The sequence below is a fragment of the Schistocerca piceifrons genome, chromosome 1, assembly GCF_021461385.2.
Source record: "Schistocerca piceifrons isolate TAMUIC-IGC-003096 chromosome 1, iqSchPice1.1, whole genome shotgun sequence".
NCBI lineage: Eukaryota > Metazoa > Arthropoda > Insecta > Orthoptera > Acrididae > Schistocerca > Schistocerca piceifrons.
Window position 1 is genome coordinate 518,066,484 of NC_060138.1, and position 21,744 is coordinate 518,088,227.

Consider the following 21,744-nt stretch of genomic DNA (forward strand, 5'->3'; position numbering starts at 1 on the left):
TTTGAAAATTATCATCGGGATATATTTGCTGTGCGTTGTAGAACTGATTAGACTGCATCATACAAGTTAGGGACTGAACAATGCGATAGGGTCTGTAAGATCATAAAAACTCGCATACCTAACGAGAGACTCTCCAAATCTGGAGACGGCAATCGTATTGGGACCCGGGATCTCTGCGAGGCACGTGTACTGTATTATCCTAGTATTAACGACGAACTTAGTACAAGCGAGGTACTGTGGGACGTGAGGTTTCAGACTAGGTTGTTTAAAGTCCATGAAATGGCTTGGTGAAGCAGGCGAACATTGGCTTACTGATTTTAAACTCTGTTTATGATTTTTACATTGCTGATTTCAATAACAATTACTAATACATAACCTAGTCTTCGTTTTGATATGAAGACTTTGGTGGTGCTATTGGCTCTTTGCCGTGTGATTTTTAATTGATAGTCTTGTTAGTAACTGTAGACGGTTGTCACCCAGCTTTATAGCACAGAGAAGGAATAAAAATAAGGAAATCCTCCACTAATGAGGAACAGAGACTGGATCGTCTCCCAGTATTTCTATTTGTGTATGATGTTACAAGACATTGGGGTATATGATGTAGAACTTGAATATGCTACATGTCGAAAAATAGTAACGAGATAGGTAAAATATGAAAGTCTCACTTTCAACCATCGACTTCCAGTAATCGTCAAATTTTGTGTGAATTGGAGAACTACCGAGATTAGTACAACGAAAGTGTGTTTGGACTTCTAGTATGTTAACGAAAGCGGGTAAAACCACAATGGAGGATATAATGGAACTGAAAACTGGTGGAGAAGGAAACACAAGTGCAGTAGTACACAGAAACTCACGAACGAGTAACAGGGTTCTCTGCTCATCTCACCAGAAGCTAAGTTACTCTCTACTAATTATTAATTGGTGTAGCGGAATCGTTAGTATTGATTGTATTTGTGTTGTTTGTTTGTAGTGTAATTTGTATTGTTTAATCTGCCCTCATGTGTAACAAATGCGGATGTTTTCGTTGATTAGTCAGCACGAGAGTGAAATATCGCGACTGTGGGTTAGTTTTTCACTGCGGTGATTGTAGCGAGGAAGCTGTTATAGTGCCAGATGAGGCTCACCAATGGAGTTGTAGATTATCGTGGAACAGGGTAAAAAGATTTGTGCCCTTCAGGCTGAACTAGAAATGGTGTACTTCGAATTAGACGGGTTGAAGGGGGAAAGAGACAATGGGAGCTGGGAACAGATAACAAGTAGTAGTCAGAAGGAGAAAACCCCAGAAACAACTTTTCAGAGTCCAGTGAGCAGTAAGTTTGATTTGTTACCTGAAGTAGATGAGTCTCAAACAGTTTTTGAGGAAAGTAGGGCGCAGTGGACTCATAGTAACAATTGTAATGCTAGGTCGGGAGTAAAGTCAAGCAGAAATATAAGAGTCCTGCTGTTAGGTAGCAGCCATGGGAGAAGTGTAGGCCAGTAGCTACAGGATAGGCTAGGAGTCCAGATCAAGGTCACAAGCATTGTGAAACCCAGTGCTAAGCTTAGCCAAGTTACAGAAAACCAAGGGGCCTTGTGCAAAGATTATGATGGGGAGGGCCGGCCATTGTGGCCGAGCGGTTCTAGGCGCTTCAGTCCGAAACCGCGCGAGTGCTATGGTCGCAGGTTCGAATCCTGCCTCGGGCATGGATGTATGTGGTGTGCTTAGGTTAGTTAGGTTTAAGTAGTTCTAAGTTCTAGGGGACTGATGACCTCAGATGTTAAGTCCCATAGTGCTCAGAGCCATTTGAACCATTTTTATGATGGGGAGGACTATCTTCTTATAGTAGGAGGAGCAGGTAACAACCTGATGAGCAATTTGGACTATAGTATTAGGTGTGACCTGTATGTAATAGGTGCAGCAACAGCTCACACTCGTGTGGGGTTTGTGAATGTTTTGCAGCGCCATGACCAGCCCTGGGTTAATACGGCTGTCAACCGTATTAACAGGTAGCTAGGGGGGGGGGGGGGGGTGAGTTGGCAGAAACTAAATCTCATATCTGTGCTGTGCCTGTTGATGCGATTGGGATGACCTGACTAGGAGGGGAACGATAGATTAGTTGATCTTCTTGCAGACAGTATAAGGGGGCCACATGCACACAAGACAAAATACCTGTGATTACTGGAGTCGGAGGGACACATTTTTTAGGTTATAATCAGATTACAGACAGAGAGTATTGAAAGAGATTAAAACAGAACAGTGCCATAATGTCTGTAGCAGTATCCAAATAAATAAAATTTGTGTGTTTCACCAGAACATTAGAGGACTGAAAAATAAGACAGATAAGCTTCTTGTATTCCTAGAAAATTGGTTAAATTCTGAAGCTATAGATGATTCGTCTCTCTCTGAACACCATGTAACCGCAGCGATGGAAAAGTTAAATTTAAGGGATTACAGATTAGCATCTTATTAATGTAGAGTGAACATGGAAAAAAGAGAAGTTGCTACTTATATAAAAATTGGACACAAAGTCAAAAATATTTAAACAAATAGTTTCTGTGTAGATCAGATTCTTGAAGCATGTGCTTGTGAGTTGCTACTGCAATATACTTCCACAGTAATTGTAAGAATCTACAGGTCCCCTCAAGGTAACTTTCAGCTATTCATGAAAAATCTAGAGGCTTTATTGAGATACCTGTCTGACAAAAAGAAGCAGTTAGTGGTTTGTGGTGATTTTAACATAGATTTCTTAAAAAACACAGATAGGAAAAATCAGCTAGAATCTTTGTTCGGTTGTTTCAATCTAGTATCCGTTGTAAATTTTCCATCTCATGTGCAGCAGGATAGTAGGTCACTTATTGATAACATTTGCATAGACAGTGTTCAGGCAGAAACCATTAAAGTGTACCCAGTTGTTAATGGGTTATCTGATCATGATGCACAGTTAATGGAAATAACACATATAGCACCTCATAGGCTTCAGGTAGGTTCATACAAGGCTGGGAGGCTTATTGATGCGAATAGGGTACAGAGTTTTAAGAGCAGCCGAGAAGAGGTAGAATGGGATGAAGTATACACAGAAAATGATGCTGATGCCAAATTCAATTTATTACACCATCAATTTCTCTCAGTATTAGAGAGTTGCTTTCCTGAAACGTTATCCAAAGAAGCCATTACAAAGTCAAGTAAGTCATGGATTACTAAGGGAATTAAGATATCGTGTAAGAGGAAGAGGGAAATATATGGACAGGCCAGAATAAGTCAAGACATGACGTTACTTGCTTATTACAAAAGATACTGTAATATTCCAAGGAAAGTTCTTAAGAAGTCAAGAAGCATGTGTGTTATGACTGAAATTAATAATGCTGATAGTAAGATTAAAACTCTATGGATTATTGTCAAATGGGAGACAGGGCAGCCTGACAGTGCACAGCATACTACAGCAATAAAGTTAAATGATGATGTGAAAAATGATGTTGTGAGTGATAATTCAAAAGTTGCAAGTATTTTTAACAATCACTTGCTGGATATAGCAGCAAACATATGGTTAAAGGGTTCAGCTGAAGAAGCCAAAAATATGTTAAAAATGTCATTCCCCAGGACTTTAGGCCTTTAGAAATAGCATCAACATCCCCCACTGAAATTAAGAGAATTATACTGAAAAACAAGAGCTCATGTGATGTTTATGGAGTCTCTAACAGAATTCTGAAGTGTTGTTCTAATTTAATAAATGGAGTCCTTAGTGATATATGTAATGCTTCACTGGCATAGAGAATTTTTCCAAACAGATTGAAATATGTAATTGTCAAACCTCTTCATAAAAAAAGGGGACAAGAGTGACTTGAATAATTGCAGACCATTCTCATTGCTGACTTCATTCTCTAAAATATTCGAAAAAGTTATGTATTCAAGTGTAGTCTCACATTTAAGTGAAAATAATTTACTCAGCATGTCACAATTCGGATTCCAGAAGGGTTACTATACTGAGAATGGTATCTACACATGTACCCATCAAATAGTACAAGATCTAAATAACAAATTATCACCAGTTGGTATTTTTTGTGACCTTTCCAAGGCATTTGACTGTGTTGATCATGTCACACGCTTAGAAAAACTCAGGTTTTATGGAATTGAAGGCTATACACCAAGCTGGTTTGAATCACACTTAACGAACAGAAAACAAAAGGTGGTGCTGAATAACACAAATAGTGTTGGAAGGGTGGTAAATTCTAGTGAATGGGGAGTTATCATAAAGGGAGCCCCACAGGATTCAATTTTTGGTCTTCTGCTGTTCCTTATTCATGTGAATATCCTCTCACTTAACGTTCGGCATGCAGAACTAGTACTTTTTGCTCATGACACGAGTGTTATAATAAATTCCGTTCCAGAAAAAGCAGCTGAAGATATTGTTAAAGATGTCTTTCAAAGAATTATTAAGTGGTTCTCAGAAAATGGACTCTTCCTTAATTTTGAAAAAACTCACTATATCCAGTTCTGTACACCGAATAGAGTGACACCAACAATAGATGTAGAATATGAACAGGGCTCAGTTAACAGGGTAGATTTCTCCAAATTTTCTGATGTACACATTGATGACTACTTGAACTGGAAGAAGCATATTACTTAGCTTCTTTCGCTCTTCATATAATCACAAGTCTTGGTAATAAACAGATCAGCCTCCTAACGTACTTTGCATATTTTCACTCAATAACGTCTTATGGAATAGTTTTCTGGGGTAATTCACCACTTAGACATAAAGTATTGATTGCACAAAAGAGTGCAGTGGGAATAATTAGTGGTGTTAACCCAAGGACGTCATGTAGGCACCTGTTCAAGGAGTTAGGTATTTTAACTGCACCATCAGAGTACATATATTCGCTAAAGAAATTCGTTATAAATAATCCTTCTCAATTTGCGAAGAACAGTGATGTTCATACCTACAACACCAGAGGGAAAAATGACCTTTCCTATCCGTTATTGAAGCTGTCAGTTGCTCAAAAAGGAGTACATTATTCAGCAACAAACGTCTTTGATCATTTTCCCAACAACATAAAGTGTCTGGCAGGTAGCAGATCAACTTTTACATCTAGCTCAAAATCATTTCTTTTGGACAAATCCTTCCATTCCATCGACGAGTTTCTGTTTCAGAATTGGTAAAAAAGATATGTACCTCTAAATGCAGTTGCATGTGTAGAACTAAAAATATCTGTAATTGGCACTATTCATGTGTGTGTATATATATCTTGTAATCTGACTTTTTCCACATCATATCGATAAAATAATGGTGAAAATGATCTATGGAACATTGTATCATGAAACTAAACTAAAACTAAACCATGAAAACATTTACCTCATATTTTAAGGACAATCACGCTAGCAAGAGTACGCAATTATGGGCTTCTGAATGTGTAGCTTTTAAAATTTCGAGTGCTCCATTTGTTTGTACTTGCTCGGTTTCTGGAGCATATGTCTTGCAGATGTGCTTTCTTCTCCACATAATACGAGGCCAAGTTGATGATGTTTTATTGATAGTTAATTATCCTCATATTTCACGCATTTTTACTCAGAATGATGACAAGTATATCACTTTACGTCCATATTACATATTCATATTCAATGTGGCTACATTCTGACTATTTACAAGCTTTTTCAGGTCTATATTAGTAATCATCATTGACATTTTTTTCTTGTGCCTTCGACCCCCATCGACGCTGGTTGGCATGGTTATTAACAAATTTGGCGTGGTTAATTCAAGGAGTGGCCGCACACCTCTCTTGTACCAAGCCATTAACCCCTACCCCATCCTCCCCCTTCCCCCTGGGACGAAATATGTGTACGCCATACGTCTACGTTTAATGTTATTCCTGTGAAAGTGAGCGAAATTTTTTTAAATGTTTGCGAATTGTGTAACTCAGGGGGGGGGGGACCAGGGCACCAGCCCAGTTTTCACCTGGTGGGACGTGAGGAACAGCCTAAAAACTGCACCCAGACTGGTCAGCACATCAACTCCCATCGTCAATCAATCTGGTGCCAGCACACCTGCTCTTCCCGGAACCGGCGTCTTATCTCGAACCCATCAGATGTGAGATGTTACATAAATAGAAATTCTTATTCTGTACAAAAGGTGGTGTCAAACGAGAAACCGGTTCAGTTTGTTTTCTGTCAGACAGTTACATAATTGGGTAGGTGAACAAAAATTTTCATTACACCATAGTGCATATCCTTTTGGGCAAACTCAATCTCAGTGTGAAATGATGAATGGTGTTTTTTAATTTGGTGTAATAATTACGTGCATTATTGTCCTCTTCGATTGTAATTGCTTATCTACAAGAAATTATTCATATGCCACTATGCTCCATTTACACTTCTTAAGTAGTCGTCTAAAACCTGGTAGTAGATGAATCTTATAGCATGTTTTATGATCATGATAGTTTTCTTTCTTAAATATGAGTTACTACACTATAAGACTCTAGTGATTGAAATTACAAAAAAAGGGTTAACTTACTGAACTGTATCTTTCCGGAAGATTTTCATTTACTTGAAGAGCAAATGTGGCTAAACTATGTTGTTTTAATAGTTCAAGAAGGTCCTCTTAAAATTCTCATCATTATGGGCATAGGAGACTTTTGAAGTTTCCACCCCCATTATATTTCCCTTACCACCTGATATATTTGTCGTTGGTGTTGCAACGCTTCACCGGCACAAATTAGTAAGTTGTGCCTCTTTTTCTGAAAAAAGAAAAAGACTGAGAGCGGGACCATTTTATTAACATGATTTACCACTTTTCTATCTTTTTTTTAGGTTTATTTTTATGGCAGTTTATAGCTCCATAGCCTTACGTGTACAACTGTGTGCTGCTTAGTAGAGAACCCATTATGTGTGTATATGTTTTTTTTATTACCCCCACAGGATAATAAGTTACTATAAACTTGCTAACACTGTAATGTTTGTCGTATTGACAGCTATTACAGAGGGACGGAAACGTTTCAAAAGCACTGAAAGCGCTTATGACAATACCTCCCGTCCTCTACGAAACTGGAATGTACTGCATATTTGGCCAGGTCTTAACCGATAAGGTAGGTGTATTACTGTCAACGGTGGCGAAGTATTACCTTGTTACTATCGTAGCTCGTGCTGCTTTCATTTCATATTATGTGTGAAAAAAGTCCGAATTATCCATAAAAATTAAGATATTTCAGGAATTCGTATGCTGTCATATCTGCGCAAGGGAATGATATAGAATGCGAAACTAAACCAGCCATCAGGAGTTCTTATCAGTTTTAGGGTCTACGAGTAATAATAATTTATGTTAGCTAAGATATGTAATTATAACATTCCCTATTGTAATAAAGCCAGTGCGGAAGTAACGGCTGAACGTATTTCAGACGGAGAATATAAATGATATCTGTCATTTTTGCCAGTCACTTTTGCTTCCGGTAAGCGCGACTTACACCAAGATTGAAATTTTCCTCCTGCCAATGTCTCCACTTACTGGGATTCAACTACAAATTCTCTGAAAAAAGACCCTTGACATACTACAATTTAACAGTACTCAAATTCTAGTCTCACAAATAATTTGTAACTTTTTACACATTAGGCTACAAATGAAGCTCCACAGTCAGACTGAGATGTGACAGTGTCCACCTCCGTAGCTGATCGGTAAGCACCTATGTCTGCCGTGCGACGGACCAGCGTTCAACACCCAGTATTGCTAAGGACTTCTCATTGATAGAACGGTGCACTCACGCTCGTAAGGTCAACAGAGATGCTACTTGAATGAGAGGTAGCGGCTGAAACCTGTGGAAAACTCACAAAAGCTGAGAGAGCAGTTTGGTCGTGCCACCTCCTTCCATACCGATGGCTCTGGGGAGAAAGTAACATGGCAGTCGATCAGCAACGAGTGGTCCTCTGGGCGTGATAGCACACTTACGTGATTCGTATTCGAAGCACACACCGATGAGTTCATTATTTAGTGGTTATTATAATTTCAAAGCTTTTTTCCTTCTGGAGAGTTAATCGCTGTTTTGAAGCGAAAGGGTGCAACCCATTTTCAACGCTAAAGCCAGGAGCTCCGCAATATCCTCAGTCCCAGGAGGTCTTCTGTGGAATTTAGAAAAGAAAGAGGGCGTCACATTATGTCTGCGAGGTAGTGAGTGAGGCGAGTTCACACTCATCAAATGGAATAGCTCTGTGTATAGTCGGCAGGTTTCCCGGCACGATGCACATTTGCGATGTTTCATTAGTTCTACTTGTTTCATGTGACTAGGGGATTCAAATACATCCGACTACATCTCGAACCTTCGGCTTCTCTCTGATTCACTTTGAAATTACAATATGATCCAAAGTGATAATTTATTATATTCCTTCCAAGATAGGACTACACTACCACATAAACGTTGCCTTTTGCTGAAGAAACTTTTCTTTCTCTGTGCAAGACTAAGATTTATGTCTTCATTACTTTAGTTGTCTTATGATATTTTACTACGTAAACAAAACTTTTGTAATGTCAACAGTTCTTTCTGTATCCAAACATTTCATCTACAGACCTCAAAATTATCATAGAAATATGTTCTTCTCGACTCTTACCTATATTCTGATTATTTTCTATATTTCATTCCAATTTAGGAGTAGATCCTACAGTACAGACCGTCAAAATAACAAATTGCTCTCCCGTACTTCTAGCACAGCACTTCTTAATGCACGACTCATCTCTGCTTGTACAATGCAGTTTTATAAATAATTCTACAAATTTAATGAAAATTATTTTGATCATACTGATGACCTCACAGAGATGAATTTGTTCTTGAGTACCTGCCTTATTTCATTTAAAGTATCTGTCCACCTAATGGTGGGCATTAATATGGCGTGAGTCCATCCTTGGCCCTTATGAAGGCTTGAACTGTACTGGGGGTGCTTACAATGAGGTTCCTGAACGTCTTTGGAGTAATGGCAGCCTATTCTTCCGCAAGAGCCGAAACCAGGGAAGCTAGTCATGTAGGATGCTGGGGTATGGAGTGAAGTCGAAATGCTAACTCATACCAAAGGTGTTCCACTGGCTTCAGGTCTGAACTCTGGACGCGCAGTCCATTTTAGGAATGTTATTGTCCACAAACCATTGTCACACAGATGCTACATTATGACAGGAAGCATTCATGCTCTGAAGTGTTTCTCGACCTACGCAGTAGACAATACTATAAAATGTGTTCATAGCCTTCCGCATTTAGTATTTTCTTAAGCTCAATAAGGGGACCCCACCCTAACTGTCAAAACTCCTCGACCATACCACTACCTGTTTTGTACTTCATTGCTGGCGTTACATATGCTGGTAGGTAACATTCAAAAGTATTCGCCAATCCCAAAGCATCCCATCAGATTGCCACAGGATATAGAGTGTTTTATCACTCAGGTCACTCGTTTCCATTTGTCGACTGTACAGTGGCGTCGTTCTTTAGGTCGTCTCGAGCGGTGCTCAGCACTGACTACAGAAACCATCATCATCTCCTTTCAAGAACAAGGTGTTGTAATCACCCGTTCCAGTCCCTAGCATCCTCTATCAGTCTCTTATGAGACCTACCAGGTTCTCTCCTTCCAATCGGCCGATAATACATTATCGTCTTTGGCAATCTGTAATCTGTCATGCTATCATAATGATCATTCTACTTTATTATGTACTCTTCTATCTTGTCTTAAACTGCAAAGATTTTTAAAACTATACTTTTTGTTTCATTTCTCATTTCATCGATTTTGTTACAGCCTCTTAAATGTTTCATGAACTTCATCTCTGCTGCCTATATACGCGATTTTCCTGTTTTGTTACTGTCCACGATTCGGAAGCATATACAAGACCAGGTACAGCCATAGCTCTATAGAATTTCCTTTGTAATTATTATCATGTTTTTCGTCCCAAAGTTCTTCCAATTGTTCTGGAAATGGTCTGATATTCAAAAACCTTCTTCTCACTGTAGTTTTCACAGTTAAAACTAATATCACATCCCAGATAACAGAAATGGGATTCTTGTTCTAAAATTTTCTCATTTATTATTGTCTTCGATCTGACTGGACTCATTCCTTTGAAACGCATTGTCATTGTCTATTTACAAATTAGTTATGTTTTAATATATTGCGGTTTGGTTCAATCTGTATACCGCTCTTTGTAAAGTATTTTGTATTTCTTGTGTAATTATCTTGTCATCAACTATGTTTTAATGTCTAACTGTATTCCATCATAGCTAGGTCGTCAATATACAAATTAAATAAAGTAGGTGAAAGACTCCATGTTCGTCGATTGCTTTGATTGATTAAACTGTCATCTGGCATTTACAAACATGAACTTACAACTATTTTTGTATTTCTACGTAGACTCTTTATGGTGTTAACAAGGAAACCTTTTATTTTCAGTATTTTCAACAAAGTGTATCCGTTTATCTTATGAAAGCCTTTTTTATGCTGAATAAATGCAAATGCATTTCTCAGCTATATTTATGGTGTTTTTCAATAATTTGTCTTACTATCTGTATATTATCATTACACAAACATCCGTTTCTGAAGCCTGGTTGTTCTTCTGAGGTTATTGTATCATTAATAGTGTGTAATCTTTGACTAAAAATTTTGACATAAATTTAATATCTTGGATTTAGTAGAGTTGTTCTTAGATAATTTCCTGTCTTTCCTACTGACTATTTTAAATAGAGAAATACTTATAGTTGAGTTCAGATCTTTAGGTTCAGAACAGTTCTTCCAGTACATATTTGAAAAACGGAGAAAATCAAATTCTAAAATGGATTCTCCATATCACATTAATTCAGCACTAATGCTATATGGGCCAGCAGATTTTTTATTTTTTGGTACATCTAAGGTCGCTTTTAATTCTTTTATTTGTACTTCAACTACAGAGTTATTGTAAATTTTTTCACAATAACTTTCTGTACTATCTCCATCATACAACAAATTTCTGTAATGGTGTATCCATTAATTTTCTGTTAATATATTAATGTTTGCAGTATCTTTCTCCACTTATTCACTTCTTTCATAAATTTGAAAGCTATACTCTGTCTTCTGTGAATGTTATGTATCAAATTAGCAACGAATCTTCCCCAGGATTCACTGTAGTACTGTTTTATGAAATTCTTTGTTTTATTTACTTTTTGATTACGTATTTCCCTGGCTTCATTTGTTCATGTTTGTAAATGAGCATTTTACGCACCCTGCTTTTTTAAAAATTATTGTTAGGAGTTGCTGTCTTCTGTATTTTCAGGCCCCTTTACTGACCTAATACTTTACTTTTTCTTAGCTCATTAGATATTTTCAGCATTGCTGATTTTAATCTTTTCCATTCTTCTTCAATAATGCTTTTAGTTTCAACCATTTGCAATTCCTGTGAGAGGTTTTGTTGGTGTAAGTTCGTTACCCTTTCTTCCTGTAGAGGATGAACTTAGTATTTCAACATTTTATTGTTTTCCATGTTGCCCCTATTTCAATTTTCGAAGGGACTAGGAAACGATCAGAGCCGAATCATTACCCCTAAATACATGAAATCTCGAATTCGTGCACTTATTTTCTATTATCTATTACACAGTCAGTTACTGAGCATGATTCTCTTGCATTCCAGTTGTATTTGTTTATGTCTTCCTTTCTGAAGAAAGTAAGTGTTATTTTCAGGTGATTAAATGTAGCAAAATCTCTTAACAGCTTGTCATTTAGATTTAAAGTAATTTCCCCCAATGAACCTACTGCACCAATTATTGCTAACTTTCCAGTTCTTGCGTTTAAGCCTCTTGCTATTAACATATTTCAATTTTATTATATTTATTTACTTGTTTTTGGAGCTCTTCATAAAATGTTTCAGAATCTTCGAATTTTTATTTCATTTGCTGCGTATACGCCTACAACACATAAATATCCTGAATGAATTCTGAGTCTAGCAGTTACTATCCTGTAATTTATGTAGTCATAACAATCTAAATTTCTTTTCATTTCTTACCTATATGAACGCTATTCCACTCACTGCTTATTTCGTTTTTAGTTCACTGTAAATTAATCTTTAACTGTTTAAAGTTTTTGTTCCTCCCACTTTCTTCTTTGTTTCTGTTATTTCAGCAATGTTCCTATTTCTTTGTTTAAAATTTTCTGTAAACTCTAACTCCCTTGTATTAAAATATTCTCGTACGTTCCATGTACCTAAAGATAATATATCTTTAACAGCAACTCGTTTTTTTTCATCATGGCCTTGTCATCGTCTTTGACAACTATCCGCCTATTTCCTTAGAGACTTAGTTGTTGTTTCTTTTATATGCATAGGTAGCCAGGCCATCATACAACCCCACCCTGGAAGACCGGATTTTAAATCAGATTACCTTCTCCTAGGTACAACGCCGACCAGAGCTTAAGACATCTACGTCGCGTTCACTTTCTTTTAATTAAATACCAGCAGAAAGAGTTGCTCCTTCCGCCCTTCGAGTCATTGTGGGGAACGCCTGGTCCCATGTTACCTTGTCGACCGTTGCGACCGACACGTTGTATTATCACCTGGCCCATGTGCACCGAGATTTTTAAAAAAGATGTTACTCCTCTCCTTCCTCCTTTCTCAACCGGGCTTGGGACCTGCTGTGGCGGACTACAGAAATGTGTGACATGAGAAATTGCTCGACCACTGTACCCCCATTCTTCTTAAGTTCCTAAGCATAGTAACTGTACTAGGTGAATTGCTGGTATCACTTTAGAACGCACCAGTGATTTCTTCCGCAGATTTCATGAGATCGTTTACAACCATAAACCGCAATGCTGCACGGTCCCTGCACGTCACTACAAAGGGTCTATCTGGTCTTGGGTTAGATCTGACTTTTTCTTCGCGTTTCTGCTTCACACTCACATCGGCAACAATCTACTTCGGCAGCTTTACGAGCGTCAAAATGTCCCTTATGGATTTAATACTCAAGTGACATCTAACGACGTTCGAAGCCACTGAGCTCTCCTGAGCGATCCATTCTGCTGCCACTGCCTTTCTGTTGACAACACAGTACTCCCCATATCCTTTTATACTAACGCGTCCACCTATCATGACATCTAGTGGTCAGTTTCCCACATTGAAAGGAACAGAAATGTCTCAAAACGGCTAATTTCGATACGTCTCTCAAAACTGCTTCTATTCTTGGAGTCTGGGTGTGCACAAAATCACTCATATCCAGGTCTGCCGAAGTGCTGCGCACCTGCCTCACCTAGCTCCTGTGTGGACTCTTTGAGAGCTCCTTCGAACAGCGATGTCTTCATCGCACACTCCTAGCATGGCTGTTCAGTTGGGATATGTGTAGAAGTTTAAAACCGTATGTTAACTGCACTATGTAAAGTTCAGTTTTTATTGGCGCATTTTTCCTCCGGCCGAAACAGTTGCTCCTTGCCCAACAAATCGTAACAAAAAATACTCAATAAATGTAAATCATTTTTGAGTCATTTCTTTCCGAAATAATGTTACCTCATATGGTTAATACCATTGGAATTATGTTTTTATACCAGTATATCACGCACAAACAAATCTTTCAACATACAAAGTGTATGGTCTATTAAAAGAAAAGTGTTTGTCTCTATTTAGCCATGCAAACTTCAAGAACTTTATAATACGCAGCAACATACCTCTGCACCATTATTCCAGTTTACATCTCCAGGCTATTTTAATATGGCGCAAAATATTCTTTTGATTGCATTACATAGTACTTGCGCACTTTAGAAGGCGAGACTGACTTTTAATAGAAAACGGTGTAGTACATTACACCCTTTGAAAACTGTCAGGTTCAAATGGGAATCCCAGACACAGGCTCAATATCTTTTAAACCTTCTTTCTTGTATTAAACCTCCAGTGTTGCAAAATATGCGACATGACGTTAAACAATGGACGTATGTTTTGCAGGGACAGAATCAAATATCAGCATGATAAAGAAAATACTATTCCCCTATTTGCTAATTAAACTGGTGAACTATTAATCATTTAAAAAAAAGCGTCGCTATCGACAGAACATTATGAACAGTAATGTTGTATCCCCGTCCATCCTCCGATTCCGAATAAGTCCTTAGGTTCCAGGCAATGGTAAGAGTTAACAGTTCTTAAACCTTACCCCAGTACCTCATCTATTAGGACACATTAACCAATATGTTGGTCTACTGCTGGTCATAAAGCTAGGAATTCCACCTTAAGTTAGCACATCTCTTCGGATCGTCTTGCGTACACGTTTAAGTTTTAGATCAGTGAAACATATGATTTGGTTTGGATTTGTTTACTAGAGGAATAATTTTATAGACTCTGCGTAGTTTCCTCATCGACACTCTTTTCTCTTGGACTGTGAGCATGCCGAATGATATACAAGTATGTATGCATATGCATCTCATTGGTTTTCAGTAATGTTCTATAATACGGTGTGTCATACGACATCACATAAGATTCGTGTTCTCAGTAACAATAATAACAACAACAACAATAATAATAAAAGCCTATACGTTGTGGTATGAAATCGGAAATGGTAACAATATATGATTTTGGAATGAGACTCCACAAAGCAACAATGACTGCTTGAGAATCGTTACGAAAAAACTGATGACCACAGATGTAGGTATTTTATGAAGCAGAACAGGAATTGCCTCGTTATTCACATTGCAACAGTAAACGAATAAAATTACTGTACAACACAACAGTAAGCATCTACCATACTATTATGGCTACTGCATTACTGTAGGGCCTACACAGTGTTATTATTATTATTATTATTGGGAAACATCAGGTCCGACAAAAGATTGGTAGCCTAAAGTCTTCCAATTTCTGCCCTTTCAAAAACAAGGACTCCAGTAGAAATCAAACGATTTACTGAGTACGGTGACACACATTTTAACTTGGCTGATTTTAAATGGGGTGCACGGTGTGATTGATACGAAAGTTGGTAGGAGGAGGAGTGGTGCAGAGGAATCACGTTCTGTAACAAGTGTCTGCCCTCAATGTGGATAGTTAGCTTTCTTTTCTGGGATGCAGTTGTAGATAGCATCGAAGACCCACTGAGAATTGTTTCGTTATTCATAAAAGAAGGTTGTTATAAATAATCAGTACCCGTTTTCTCGTTGACTCATTAGTTTGTGATTCAATAAAACAGCTACAAAACCTAAATATCTTTCATCTTTTTAGCTGGAAACTTTGGGGGGGGGGGGGGGGGGGGCGAGAATAGCCAATTCTGATTGCACTCAGGGGTAATCGTCTCAGAAATCTTGGGAAACTCTGGTCTACCTGCTACACCAACTCGTTGAATGCGACTGAAATGAAGATGTTGAAGTACACTTTTAAGAAATAAAACTTTTTATTTCATTAGGAAGGTATTGTGTCTTGCATGGAAGCTCTTGCATTCCATAACACTCAAATTTCCGTGTTTCAGAGCGAGAAGCTGATGCAGTCGGCTTTCAGCTGTGGCTGGACAGAGTGCGACATCCGCTTCAGACGCAGCCTGCAGATCTTCATGACGTCGTCAGTGCGACCGGTCGAGATCACAGTAGGGAAGACGACCAAGCTGTCTAAGCAGACGCTGCTCCAGGTCAGTACTGATCCATCTCCCAACAGCCGGGAAATAACATCCCTGTAGTGTGTGGGATCTCCTTCAATAAACTTACAATAACCCTACTGGCTTAGTAAAAAATTTTGTATCCGTCTCTAATTACCTACGGTTCTTTCTCACTTACAAAAGAGAACGTGCATGGTGGGACGACTGGCACCCATACATCAACACATAGGTGCTGAAATCTTAATCAAATGAACATCATTTTTCTATTCTGTTGTGGTCCAATGAATAGTTTAGGAGGCCCAGGAAAGACAGTCTGTTGTTGGGAAGATCACCCTTGTCATGGCAATCTGAAATACATATGTCACTGCACTGAACTTCCCACGTATCCACCATTTCAGATAGTTGTCATTTCATGCAGCGTACACTGGCTTTCTGGAAGCGTTATCCACTTAAAACGCGAAGGGTAGCTTGGCCATATATTCACCTAATAAGTTTCCGGAAACCAAAATCATCTATTAGCAAGCACAATCACACATTAACACCAATTATTTCAACGCCTTTTTCGTTATTTCGTTTACAATCATCACAAATATATTAATAACCTGCAGCTATAGAATAAATAAATTATAACTTCGCATTTCGAGCCCACATTCAAAACTGAAACGTACTTCAAACGTGGATACCCGCTTTACGGGGCTGCGTGTTCCTGGCGGTGGGTAATTTTTTTGTAAGATGTGTTTCGTTTTCACACTTTTCAAAGAAACATTTTTGGTCAAAAGTAATATAAAAGTAATTTGTGGTTTGCATAAATGGGTAGAAACCAAGTTTCATAACTTGTTCTACAAACACGGCTGATGTTGGGCTAGCAAAAACCAGAGGCTGATGAGTAGGGTTCAAATGACCGTTACCGAAAATGCAATGCGTGTTCCAACAAATAAAGATAAGCTGATTGGACTAGTTCTAATTTTAGGTAATGAGTTTTATCTGACGGCACTTTAGTGTCATGTGAAGTTTCAGTGCGGAATAGTACATATGATACAGATGAACTTGATAACCAATTATATCATTGTGTGAGAATGTGCTGTATAACTGTAAGAGAACTCTGTTGCTTTTGTTTCTGTAATGTGACCAACTTTTAATCACCTAATTTTTGCAGAAACCTGAGGCAATCATAACAATAAGTATTAAGAACTGTTCTATTTACGATAGTTTTATTTACTTTAGTTTTCATTAACGTATGAAAGTAACCTTTTACTTAACCTTCAATTGAAAAAATAAAAGCTCAATTATCGCATTGTTATTTCCTTTCTTCCACAGGTGCTAAATGGAACGTATGGGCTGTTGAACATGCTTTATCATTTCCACAGCAGTCTGTGAAGGATTGGCGGTCTAACACAAACTGAAAAAGTACAGTCCATATCGTAAGAATATCATGCGAACTATGATTTATTCAAATACTGTACACAAATGATGTAACATACATTTAGTAGCATGTGTTTTCAACATTTAAATTAATTGACAAATGAATTGCAAACAAAGGTGTGTTTTTACTAATGTGAGAAATTAAATTTATTCTACAGAGTATTTGCAATTTCTTCACCTTCACTAAGGTGTTTCTCACTTCTCCCTTGCCTAGAGAGGATTAAGATACAAGACGGAGGATGCACAGATTCTAAATTTCCTTCATAACATGTCATTTACGTTGAAATGGGTGATTTCATTGTAACAATGTTGGTGGCGATCCTTCCTCGGTGTCCTTTTGGTACTAATGAAAAGTATAAGGCGTAAGACGCCAGACAAGCTAATAAGCCTTTTCGCAGCTCTAATGATATGGCGTGTTGACACTTAACTTCACGAGTTTCACACTTACCGCTCTCCCTCATTGTAATAAAACACGTGACTTACTCTCCAAAAACTTTTCAGCCCCTTACCTGAAAAGGTCGCTATCAAAAAATAATGCTCACACTTCGTAAAGGAAGAAGTAAAAAAAAAGCACTCCGCCTTCAGGCCACGAGTGGCCTACCGTGACCATCCGACCGCCGTGTCATCCTCAGTGGAGGATGCAGATATGAGGGGCCGGGGGTCAGCACACCGCTCTCCCGGCCGTTATGATGGTATTCTTGACCGAAGCCGCTACTATTCGGTCGAGTAGCTCCTCAATTGGCATCACGAGGCTGAGTGCACGCCGAAAAATGGAAGAAGTAAACTTTTCTCAAATTCCACAAAAATAGTTCTGTGTGACACTTTACCAAAGCAGTCCACGCCACTCATCTAGGATGTAAGCACTGAGTCTCTCTTATACCTTGTGCACCCACCCATACGCAAAACCATTCGCTACTTCCTTTGTGGCATTAAGAAATTCAACAGGCTGCTAGGGAAAAACATAGCGGGACAGTAGCCCTCATATTGATGTGCAGAGATCAGACAGAACATAGTGACCAGTAAGATTATGTGAGTGTTGTTACGTGTGGCTTTCCACAGGGCACCAGATTATGGAACATGCACAGATGAGCCGAACATTATAATCACTGCCCATTGCGAGGCTGTGTACTGCCTGGTGGCGTTGTGGACACGTGACGAGGAAAAGATGTTACATATGCGGAGGAGAGACAAATTGGCATTATTCTAGCGATGTTATGGGCCTCAGTTTGGGAAATCCGTTGACGTAAGCGACACTAACAAAGGGCAGATTGGTATGGCCTCGCGCATAGGAACGAACATCTCGAAAAGGGTGAAGTTGGTCTGCTGTTCACATGCCACTGCTGTGAGTTTCTATGGAAAGTGGTTGAAAGGCAATGTAACCATGAGAAGGCGTACCATGTTGGACGTCCACACCCAATCACTAATGTGGGGGTCAAAGGCTTGTCGTCTCATTAAAACAGGATGGATGGTGATCTCTGGCAGATCTGACAACAGGGTACAATGCTTGTGCTGGGACAAGTGTTTCCGATCTCACTGTTCAGCGCACATTGTTGATCATCGAGCTCTGCAGCAGGCTAAAATTGCGCGTTCCCATGTTGACTCGACTACATCACCAATGACAAATGCTCAGAATAGATTGTAGGATATTGCGACAGATGGAAATCAATGAGATAAGCTACCCTTCTTATAGATGAGTGTGACTTGCGCTTTCTTCCAATCAGTGGGCTCAGTTTGTAATTGAAATGGGAGTTAACTCAACGGTACATTCTGTGTAGAATCGGACAGGCTTGGAGCCTTACTCAATTTTACTTATTTTAATTGTTTCTCAACACCAATGAGACTAATATCTGCATCACTCATTGAAGCTTTTTCGTCAGAAGTAAGCTGGACAGTACTTCTGTATCTTCCTTTTTAGAGGAGGGTTCGTAACCGTTTCAACATCTCTTCTGTGCCTAACTGCGCTCAGTTTCAGTTCTGTGCCACCCATGTGTGTCTGCACACTAACTATGGTACCCTAAGTTTTGCTGGAGGTCTCTCCATAAGACGGTGTAAGGTGGTTATTGAAAGCTTCGCCCATTGCCCTCTTGACAGAAAAATGTAATTTATCCAGCATCTCTCTATCTGTAGCCCAAGTTTTGGTTGTGCACCTATTACGCAGTAGCCACTGTTCATTCTTTATTGCGTCTGTATATCATACAGCATCCGTCCCATCATTAGTTTTTCCACTACATATATATGTACCAATTTCACGGTGTGGTAACTGTAGCATATATGGAGCCCCTTTCTGGGAAACAAAATGTTCGAGTCCCACGTTGGACCCTAAAAGGAAGTGACTGAGAAATTTTAGTGGTGGTGTCTCACTCTGAATGAAGCTTTCAGATGGTTGAGGGATACAGAGCCTAAATTTTAGGAGAAAAACACGAATTTTTCCGGCTGGACAATTGATATTTAATGGAGCGGTATTTGACTACAAGTTTGCTGTGTGACAGAATTGATCAACATTTATCAAAACACTCCTTCACTGGACGTGTGCTGCAAATAGGAATGACAGACAGGTGAGCGTAGCTTGTAAGGTCAATACAACTTATTACAGTAACCAGCAAAATAAAATCAGCATTGAAGAAAGTATACGAGGGTGCTTGAGCTGAGCAGACGCGACACAAATGGGTTCCACGAAGAGCTGCTTTCTTAGTTAGATCCGAGGAGAGCTTTGAATCGGCCGTCAGCAGCGCAGAAAGTCACTTACACAGTGAACTGACATCACTTAGTTCAAGTAAGTACGGTGCAGAGGAATTTTGGGCAAAGTTTAAGCTGTTTGTAAATCATGGTCTTGAGAAATATGTGCCTAGTAAGTGGATAAAGGATGGAAGAGATCTATCATGGTTTTATAAAGAAATTCGGAAGCAAAGGATGATACATTCTCGGTATAAAAGAGAACGCACACATAACGACAAAAGGAGGTTAGTAGGGATTCGTGCGTCTGGGAAAAGAACTACGTGCGAAGTATACAACGACCACCGTCGCACCTTAGCAAAAGGTCTGGCAGAGATCTCGAGAAAATCTGGTCCTATGTACCTTGTTTGCCATTCCGGTGCGGCAGTTGAAGATAACAAAACAAAAGCCTAAATTTTAAATTTCACGTTCAAGAAAACATTCACACAAGACAATCGTGCAAACATTCTGTCATTTGTCAATTAGAGAGAGTCCCTTATGGACGTCATTGTAATAAGCAATCCTCATCCAGAGAAACAACTGGAAGATTTGGAAGTAAATAAATCACCAGGTCCAGATAAAATCCCAATTCGGTTTGAGAAATAATACATTACGCCATTGGCCGTTTACCTAGCCTGCTTCTGTCGTGAATCTCTCGCCCAGAGCATATATATATATGATGACTTGAGTATTATTAAGGTAAATACATTGTTTGTTCTCTATCAAAATCATTCATTTGCTAACTATGCCTATTAGTAGTTAGTGCCTTCAGTAGTTAGAATCTTTTATTTAGCTGGCAGTATTGGCGCTCGCTGTATTCCAGTAGTTCGAGTAACGAAGATTTTTGTGAGGTAAGTGATTCATGAAAGGTATAGTTTATTGTTAGTCAGGGCCATTCTTTTGTAGGGATTATTGAAAGTCAGATTGCTAGGGGGATGTTTCATGATATATTGCAAACTGTGGATGAAAGGCAACAGGCAGATTCCATATTTACAGGTTTCTGGAGAGCGTTTGGCAGGCTTTAACGATGTTACGAGCTTACGGAAGAAGTTCATGGATATGTGGGTGGCTCGAAGACCTCCTAGGTAATAGAATCCAGTATGTTTATCTCGATGGCGGATGTTCATCAGAGACAAGGTTATCGTCAGAGGTGCCCCAAGGGAGAGTGATAGAACCGCTGTTGTTCTCTACATACATAAATGATTTGGCGAACGTGGAGGACAGCAATCTGCTGTGCTTTGCTGGTGATGCCGTGGTGTACGGTAAGGTGTCGAAGTTGAGTAACTAAAGGAAGATACAAGACGACTTAGACAAAATTTTCACTTGGTGTGATGAGAGGCAGCTAACCCTAAACGTGGAAAACTGTAAATTGATGCGAATGAGTAGGCAGAACAAAAGTGTAATGTTCGGATACAGTATTACTAGTGTCCAGCTTGACACAATCAAGTCTATTAAGTATCAGTGCATAACATTACAAAGCGATATGTAATGAAACTAGCATGTGAGAACTGTGCTACGGAACGCTAATGGTCGACTTTGATTTATTAGGAGATTTTTAGGAAACAGTGGTTCATCTGTAAAGGAGACCGCATATAGGACGCTGGTGCAACCTATTCTTGATTACTGCTATACTGTCTGGGAGCAGTACCAGATCGGACTGAAGGAAGACATCGAGGCAATTCAGAGGCGGGCTGCTAGATTTGTTACCGGTATTTCGAACAACACGTGTTACGGAGATGCTTGTGGAACTCAAATGGGAAACACTGGAAGGAAGGCGACGTTCTTTTCTAGAAACACTATTGAGAAAATTTAGGGAACCAGCATTTGAAGGAGACTGCCACACGATACTACTGCCTGCAATATACATTGCGCGTAAGAACCATGAAGATAAAATACGAAGAATTAGAGTGCATACGGAGGCATACAGGGTGCGTCACCTAACATTACCACTGCAAACACCTCTCAAACCACAACAAACACTGAATAACCAATTCCGCAGGCCGAAAGTGAGGAGAGGGGTTAGTGAAACTGGTTAATACAAACCATTGAGAAACGCACGAAGTATGATTTTCAACATATACTTATGTATATTTTTTTAAAATGGAA

General features: G+C 39.0%; 1 protein-coding gene across 1 annotated transcript in view; it reads left to right on the forward strand.

Moving 5' to 3' along the window:
• LOC124744475 overlaps nucleotides 1-15,585 on the forward strand; it is a 178,103-nt gene extending 162,518 nt beyond the window's left edge. Inside the window, exon 8 of the mRNA XM_047248929.1 lies at nucleotides 15,382-15,585. Within this exon, the coding sequence (XP_047104885.1) occupies nucleotides 15,382-15,585 (204 nt within the window). The remainder of the gene's footprint in view (nucleotides 1-15,381) is intronic.
• Nucleotides 15,586-21,744: the final 6,159 nt, after the last annotated feature.